This window comes from Varanus komodoensis, unplaced genomic scaffold, assembly GCF_004798865.1.
Source record: "Varanus komodoensis strain SLA01 unplaced genomic scaffold, ASM479886v1 scaffold12, whole genome shotgun sequence".
Taxonomy (NCBI): Eukaryota; Metazoa; Chordata; class Lepidosauria; order Squamata; family Varanidae; genus Varanus; species Varanus komodoensis.
The window spans coordinates 9017429-9026519 of NW_025335349.1; the positions used below are offsets into that span (position 1 = coordinate 9017429).

The following is a 9091-nucleotide window of genomic DNA, read 5'->3' on the forward strand; positions in this document are numbered from 1 at the left end:
ACATAGATTCAGAAAACTGTATGGAAGGTGCAAGGTGAGATTCCCTTTATTCATCAGAACCCCCTGCCCTGGACTATACCTTCAAAGTTTTTCTACGTTTTTGCATTTTTCTACATTTTTTCTCAAGGTGATTGTATTGAAGGGTGATCTTTAGGTTTGGCTTCTAATCTAAACACTGGTTCTCTCTCATAGCTCAACACAACCCAACAAGTCAATTGTCTGCCAGGCAGCAGCAGGAGATTGAAGTGAGTCGGCAACAGCGTTACTTCCGTATCCCTTTCATCCGCCCAGCAGACCAATACAAGGATCCCCAGAACAAGAAGAAAGGTTGGTGGTATGCACACTTTGATGGACCATGGATTGCGCGTCAAATGGAACTTCATCCTGATAAGCCACCCATCTTGCTAGTGGCTGGTTGGTATTCTTTTAATTTATTATTTAAAATCAAAATGGAAATGTAGACTTTGAGTGGCAAAGCATACTGAATGCAACCTGAGACCTGAACTAGGCTCCAGGATAGTCAAGTTACTGTCTCACTTTACAGGCAATCTCCTAACATGCTAAAATTAGATAACCAAAGTAGTGAATAATATTTGTGCCAGTTTAGCCATCTCTGACTATGTACTGTATATATTCAAAATATACCTACTGAGATACACTGTACTTAATTCTGAGATTTATAAGACTGGATCCAGATTAATGTTTCCTCTATATCCTGTAACTGTGAATATTTTAAATTATTTTTGATCCTAGGTTGAAAAACCAATTACGTTCCTCAAAGGAAGGAATGGGGCTGCTTCCATGCAATTCACCATTTTCCCCTTTTTAAAATCTCGAAAAAGCTTGATGCTAGGGCTCTCTGAACTATGTGTCCCACAGTCTGTTACAGGGTCCACTGAATTGCATGAGCAAGTATTCCTTTTCATATGAGTTGGAAAAATATTTAATGTACCAATACTCTTGTCGGAGAAGTAAATAGAGAAGCACCTGTTGTGTCCCATGTGTGCCTTGAGTCATTGGGTTGGAAAAACTTATTAGTTTATAGGGATGTGAAAGAAACAGGTGTGTTGTTAAAAATGGATGAGTTTAATTATATTGGTGTCCTTGATTTCTGAAGATTTCAGTCTCTAATTGGAAGTAATTAAGAATAACTATACTATCTTACAGCTGTTAAAAATAATGCAGTACTAAATATATTTATACAGATGCACACTTTTGCTGCAAGATAATGTTCTTAATCTATATTTCCTGATTTTTCAAAAAAGGCTCACAGAGGGATGGTTTGTTTTTATAGAACCTATCCAATATAACTTAGCACACTTAATGAAAATCAAAATGAATAGCAATTTTCACTTAACAAAAATGGAATGTTCACATTTTCAAAAGAAGCATCATCATAAATGTCTATCTAGCTAAGTGTCCAGAGCTTAAAAGCATGTGAACCATTTCAGCCGTGTGGTCAAAACTAGCAGTTGCATTGCTGCTGGGCATGGGCCAGTTCATTTTTACTTGGCATTGCTGGATATGCAGCCAAATTTGCAAATGAGCTCCAATGAAAAGCCTGCCATGCAACATCAAAATGCTCTGACTGTGATGTCTGAGCCGACAATTTAATGCATAGAACCCACATGTAAACCAATCCTATGTTGTTGTTTTGGGTAAAAGGATAACTATAAAGTAGAATCGTATGCATGTGTTGATAGAAAGCTAACCTACAGTGCTGGCTGAGGAACTGTAGGATAGCTTTTTGCCTAAACTTACAGAGGAGTGCACCATCAACTTCTTTTTCCTAATGAAGTGCATTGGCAAACAAAACTAAAAGTTAAGGATGCTGATAGTAGAACTGTACGCTTATGTTTTTAGGTGTGCTTCCGATAGGGGTAAGCAAGTTGTGCCTCCCTAGTTGCTTTGGCCTACAACGCCTGACTGCCTTGACCATTGTGTATGCTGGCAAGGGCTGATGGGAATTGTAAGCCAAAACACATGGAGCAAGAAGACAACCCTGTAGTGATGACCTACAGTGTCCGTGCAATGTTTGTTTTCTTACGTGAGGGCAACATGGCCTACATGCTTTACAAGTGTGAGTCAGTATCCTTCGCAGCTATTTGCTAGAGCAGTGAGTGTTCACCCACAAGGAAATAAAAGATGATGGTTTATTAGGCAGAGCAGAGCAACTGCAACAGCTAAGAGTAGAAAACAAGCTGGGGCAGAGAGAGTCCTCAGGGAAGGGAAAATGGGGAGGGAATTCCCTAGAAAAGGATGACAGGTGCAGAAGAACTGCAAGACACTCTGCACCAGTGGAAGCAGAGAACCCTCAAACTGCTCCCAGTTACTCGAGGATGAGACTGGAGGGCAGTCTGCCATGGAAGAACTGCATGACATCCTGTGCAAGAGGCTAAAGGTCAATCAGGTAGTGGCAATGTACCAAGGCTTACAAGACCAAGTGGAGAAGAGTCTTTGTCGTGGGAGACTCCCTGTTGCATGGGGTAGAAGCACATCTATGACAGGAAGACCCATGGACTTGTCAGGTATGCTGTCTCCCTGGAGGGCAGATTGGTGATATAACTGGAAGACTGCCAAGGCTCATAAAGCCCACTGGCACATATCCTTTCCTTCTTATAGGTGTTGGAACAAATGGCACTGCCAAGCAGAGCTCTGAGGAAATCTCATCAGACTTGGAAGCTTTAGGGGAGAAGTCAAGAACTTTGAGGCTCTGATAGTTTTTCTTCAATTCCTCCAGTTCTTGGTAGAGGAATTAAACAGGGAAAGAATAGTCCAAATGTAAACCTCTCCATGTGAATATGCAGTTGGTGCCTATGTGACATATTTGAATTCTGGGACAAGGGCTATACTTCCTGTCACAAAGAGGAAGAGCAGACTCGCTTCTCAATCATCCCAGAGTGTAGCAAATGGAATAACAGGCTCAAGTTACAGGAAGGCAGGTTCCAGCTGAACATCAGGAAGGACTTCCTGCGCATTAGATCAGTGCGAGAATTGAACATATTACCTTGGGAGGTTGTGGACTCTCCCACATTCAAGATGCAACTGGACAACCGTTTGAGAGGGATGGTTTGACTTGGATTCCTGCACTAAACATGGTCTGGCCCCTTCCAACTCTATTAATTATATGATTCTATTTATGCAGTGATTGCTAATGAGAAAATGCCCATTTTAGAATTGCTTTCCTGGTGATAAGATCTCTATAATAAAACAGATATTGGCTTAGTTTTCTCCCTATCAGACTAAGGGTTCACTAGGAGATTTTCAAACCAACCATCATTTTCTGAATTTAGAAGTGATCTGGGCTGGTGAGAAGACTGTACAACATCCTAAAGAACAAGTTAAAATTGGGCTTAATGTTTGAAGACCTTCCTTGAAATATTGTTGTCTTGCCCTTCTTTGCCAGAGTAGAGGCATTACTACTCTCTGCTCTCAAAGCAACGTCTATGATTCAGAGGCACTTGGAGACGTTAACATTTCTGCTTTCCAATCGCAGGATCTTGTGTTGCATCATATACTGCTCCTGAAGTTACCAGAATTTCAGGCATATGTTATTGAGGTTGTCTGCCATCAGAAGAGATCAAATAGATACAGAATCCCCTCCTGTTGATCTCAGGCTATATACCGAAGATGGACGTGATGCCAATTTTTATTGCAGCTTTGTTCCCAAATTTGTGAATGTGTAGTAAAACCACTGTTACCCTCGAGTGTCGTGGAACACATTACCCAAGATGCACTTTGGGAATCTGTCTTTTTTCCATTTCAGGCAAGGATGACATGGAGATGTGTGAGCTGAATCTTGAAGAGACTGGCTTGACTCGTAAGCGTGGTGCTGAAATTTTGCCGCGGCAGTTTGAAGAGATTTGGGAGCGCTGTGGAGGCATCCAGTACCTTCAGAAGGCAATTGAAAGCAAGCAAGCTCGACCTACTTATGCAACTGCTATGCTGCAGAACCTGTTGAAATAAATAGTCCCTATTCACATTCATGCGGTGTTTTGAGAGCCTCTCCTACTGCAACAAAGGGAGCATGTTCCTCTGAGTAACAGAGGACACTTAAGCATTCCATAATCGTATAGAGAAGTTTAATATAAAGTACACAGATTTTATGAATGTGAGGGTTTTAGTTTGTATTTCTCATGTTTGTGTAGTGAGTTCAGCTAGTTCTGTGGATCTAAGCATTTGTTTCAGTCAAGCATGTGGTTTGCTTTGGTTCATACGCTGACTCTTCCATATAGCGTCTGTTGTAACACTAACAATACTGTAATGTAAAATTACACACTACAGGGATTTAAGTGCATAACTGTGATGAGTGGTGTTTTCTCCTCTTACAGCATCCTTTCCTTGTAATATCTGGTATGTTTGTTTCTTCCAGATAATGTAGCATAGAGAGCACACTGCATCTTCTAACTGGAATTGTGGAGGCCTTAATCTTAACTTCTTTTGTACAGAAGTTAAAGCAGACTTTTATAAGAAACTTTTATGTGTGGATTCTGAAAACCACTCAACATCTATATAGGGATTTATGAAAAAAACATTTTGGGAAAAATGTCTTAGGTAGACTGCAGGGGTTCTACCGAAAACAGGGCAATTGTGACTGAAGTACTAAACATTAGAGATCCATTTTAGTACACATTTCAGCACTTGTGTTAGTCTCTGTGTGTTGCTTTTTAAACAATGGTTTATTTAAAAAAAAACCCACAAATTTCTTTAGTAGGCAATTTGTTTTTATCTTTCTCTCAGAATTTCCCTGAAAGTCCTTTCTTAGATGGGCCAAGTTAAATATTTCACAAATACTACTCAAGAGAGAGTTTTCCGAATAACATTTAAAAGTAAAAGCAAAAATGAAGTGGGTTCCATTTTTTTATGACAGCCAAGCCTAACTGGAGTATTGGAAGTGGAATTTTGTAGTTCCTTTGTACTTCACTAAAATGCACATGAATTAGGTGGCTTCTGTCAGAATATTTTAGACACTTGACAAGTCTCGCAGCAAGGGAAGGTCTAATTATGATACACCCCTTCAAATGACTGAACTTCGTAGTGTTAAAGTAATACACTTTTTCTTCTAATCTTACAGATCTTTTTGTAGCTAGTCTCCCGAATTCAGCCTTTAAGTTTTTTTTTTTTGCCACAGTACCCCAATGGTAATTAAAATTCTTATGTGTAAAAATTACTTGTTTTACACAGATCTAAGTTGCCTTTTATTGATGTTGCTGGATAGCCCTATTGCTGGCTAATATCAACAGATTAAACCTTGATATTACCTTAGTGTTAAGAGTTTTGAGAAATAAAAAAGCAATAATTACAGGCTTCTCTTGGGGAAGCTCTCCTTTTATTCTGTGAAAAAGATAATTACATTTCCTGGCTCTGATTTTTAGATCTTCAAATACACTTTCTTAACAGCATTACCACTCCCTTCTGTTACAGCATGGCTAGCAGAAATATTCTCCATCTTGTAGCAACGGTAAAAGCCAAGTACAAAATGCTCCTAACTGTTGGCCGTGGCAGGCAGCCACAACCACTCCAGTTTCAATATTAAGCCATGTTTGAAAACTCCTTAGGCTAGTGTTATCTCTTTCCATCCTCAACTTACCGAATGATTCTCCTGATCAGTGTGCACCAGGCAACTGTGGACCGGTGGTAGGCATGGTTAGTTGCTCCTGAGTTAAATTCAATCTGTCCCTTCCTCAGCAGTTGATGGCTGGTATCGAAGCTATCTTTGCTGATGCTCCATCAGAGGCTGCATCTGCCATGGTGTTCAAGCAGTGAAGACTGTGGCTTCTCTCTAGCGACTTCTTGGAAGCACTTCTGCACACTCAATGACGGCTTTTGGCTTTCTGTCAATCCGGCTCCCTAGCTGAAGCCTATTTTGCTGCCCTTTATGCTATTCCAGAGGCCCCCGGACCCCCAGGAATGACTTTTTAGCCCATAAGGGCAGCAGAGAACAGTGTAAATGCTGGCACTGTGCACAGAATCCCACTTAGTTTGAGTTAATTTGTGCATCCCTGGCTTCTGGCTGTAGAGACTTGGCAACAGAAAACATGCACCTGGTGATACTTTTTTTTGTACATTTAGGGCTTGATTCAGAGGACAACCTGTGCCTAGAATCCTGCCCTGGCACTCAGGGAATTCTTTAATCAAGGCAATGTATTGTGTAAGATGATTCCATTCTGGTATGCGTGCATTAATTACAGAGAGAGCTTGTCAAGTTGCCCTAGAGCAGGGGTGGGGCGGTCACAAGTGATGATGGAGCAGGGCTGCAAGCTAGATACTGTAATGGCCAGAGGGTCAAGTGGACATGCCCCACACTGGCAGTGGCCTTGGCTAGGATTGGCAACCCCACCCTCACCTGCACACACCTTTGTCCCCACACCCAGCTGCACACAGTCACAGCCACATAGCCCCTTTCCCACCACTTTATATCTACCTCTCGCATTTCTGAGATCCTATGGAATCCTTTCTCTGCATGTAAACTGCTGCTCCCCCAGCAAGAGAGTGCACCTGTGAGAGGGAGCCAGTATGGGGGGCTGCTCTTGCTTGCCACCCTCCCCAGGAAATGGTGCCACCCAGCTGTGGAGAGTGCCATTTCGGGGGCATGGTGGTGTGTGGGGAAGTCATCCCTTCCCCTCTCAATCCTGCTCCAAATGTGCTGAACAGCTGAGGGCTGCAGAATGGGAATTGGGGCTCTTAGTGACAGTAGGATCGGCTCCAAAATAGATGCATGTTGAGCGCATATTTCGAATCCTTAAAGGGTTTTCCTGTCTGCCAGCTTCTCAGATGTTTGCTTATGTTTTTATGCCTTAACTCATCTACATGCCTTTCATTTGTTTCAGAGCTTTTGTAGCCCAGATTAAGTTAGTCATAACTAGCTTTTTTCTTTGGTTTCAGTGTGACTGGGTGCCAAAATAGGGGTGTTATAAGGAACTTGTTGGTGTTCTCCCAACAGTGTGTGCATTTGCTTTACATTGGAAGGTAGATATTGGGGCTACAAGTTTAACTGGAGTGGTTGTGGATGGGAAAGAATTTGGTTAATCTCTCCCTCTCCCCCCCCTTTCCTAAGCGGGCTTTCTTCCAGCTTTGGAAAAATGCTGCATCCTCCCTTTTGCTGCTTGGAATGTAGTTTGGAGGACAATTTTGGTTGGAAAATTGACTTTCAGAATGAAGCGTTCAGCAGCTTGTCCGACCATTTCTGCTCTTTCACAGCTCAGAACATCTGCCTTTCAGTGTAAAAGAATAAACAATATTGAGAGACTGTTCCATAACTGCATCTTGCCTAGGTTGGCCCTTGAATCACAGTGAATTCTAGCTGAATGGAAGCTATGACCCCAAGTTCATGTGTTGTTTGACCTTTTGTATACCAAGGCACTTTACTAGTAGACTGGCTTGTTCTAGATTTGATGGATTTTGTGTGTATTATGTCACTTGGGCACATAACCACCTGTAAGGTGCTAAAGTTTAAGATCATGGGAAGGGGTAATCAATAAGAAACTGATTGAACTATGATCCCTGCGTGTCTCAGTTTTCTTATTAAGAGAGAGGCATGTTCTGAAGTGCTACCTGTATGTGTTCCAATATCTTCTGTATCTTCTCAGATTGGCTTTTGGGACAAATAGCATGCATAATTGGAAACCTTGCTTCAGCCTTGTGTGAGTGTGTGTGTACAACCTCTGAACAAGGGAGAGCTAAGATTTATACATTTATGAAGCATTCATAATTGGTGCAATCCATCCGGATCTGGAAATCTTGAGCCTCTGAACAAAATGTATCCTAGAAAGTGGTCAGTTAGATAAACCAATACTTGCCTTTGGTGGTGGCATGTATTCAGCAGTTAGTTGGGCTGGTGAATACAGAATCTTACCCTCTATATGTTCCAGCTTGATGTGTATACTACCAAGAAAATAATAGAATAAGTTTCTTTCTCAGGAAAAGGTATGTGGAGCTATCTGTTGCAGATAAAAAAGGTTTCCTGCTTTTTCCTTACTCATGATTTTTCTGATGTGGAAACCCCAGGAAGACTGATGTACAAATGCATGTAATCACTTGATTGTGCTTGAGTATGACACATTTGGTCTGAGAGAAAGTTAATTAGTATCGAAGTTCTCCCTGTACTGCTGATTTAGGGTGGCTGTTGTACATGTTTAGGCCATCATGTTCCGGTTGCAGTCACTGGGTAATGGAAATACAGATGTGAACCTACCTATCCTCAGGATGTAGCAGGCCAGGTCATGGGACTGACAACACAAACATCCATGCAAGTTGCACTTCAGAAAATCGCAGTGTCATTAACATTCCATTGGAAATTTGCTCATCTTCTGTAGTTGTATCTATTTTGTCTCTGGCTTATTTCTCCCTAAACTGTTCAAACTAGTTTGTCAAATAACCTTAATTATGTAATGAAAATTGCAACAAAATAAATTAATTCTGTTGATCTCCTTGCAAAATTACTTATTTAAGAAAGAATGAATCTTGAAAGTTCTGTTTGTTTTTGCGATTTGATGTATCAGCTACAGCAAATAAAGGGAGACCATTTGATATGAAAGGAATACTGATTTCTTAAAAACTTTTCAGAATTAGTTTACAGTAGTGTAACAAAACTGGAAATGAAACATTTTTGCACTAATAGGATTGATAGAAGAGTTGTCCTCTTTTTCCAAACTATGTTTGTCTCAAATATTCTAAAACAAGTTGTAACACAGATTTTTCATAACCCAGCTAAAGATGGTTCTAAGCAAATGGTCTTTACAAAACACCAAACTATATTCTTTAAATATATTATAAAATAATTTTCCTATTACCCGTAACTCTTCTCCAATCAGTGTTTCACTATTTTGTCAAATGTAAGATACAAAATTAAAAAATGTGCTCATGGCGTGCAACATATAGATATTATATATAGATAGATTAGATAGATACTTGGCCCACTTCTCTTGAAAACACAGCATTCAAGGTGGATACTTCAGACTCTGAATCTGAACGGGAAGGAGAGGTGGGGCTGGAATTTGGTAGCTGAAATACCAAGACACTAGAGCTTTGAGATCAGCCAAGTGGCTGGTGAGACTACCCCTGGTTCAGGAGGAGGTCCTGTGGAACAGGG

General features: G+C 40.9%; 1 protein-coding gene across 3 annotated transcripts in view; it reads left to right on the top strand.

Annotated features, from left to right (window-relative positions):
* Positions 1-8425, top strand: part of MYO6 (myosin VI) — a 124106-nt gene extending 115681 nt beyond the window's left edge. For all 3 annotated transcript variants that reach the window (XM_044421628.1, XM_044421629.1, XM_044421631.1), the window contains 2 exons: positions 193-414; positions 3767-8425. In XM_044421628.1, coding sequence (XP_044277563.1) covers positions 193-414; positions 3767-3966 — 422 coding nt within the window. In that variant the 3' untranslated portion in view covers positions 3967-8425. The remainder of the gene's footprint in view (positions 1-192; positions 415-3766) is intronic.
* The last annotated feature ends 666 nt before the right edge of the window (positions 8426-9091 follow it).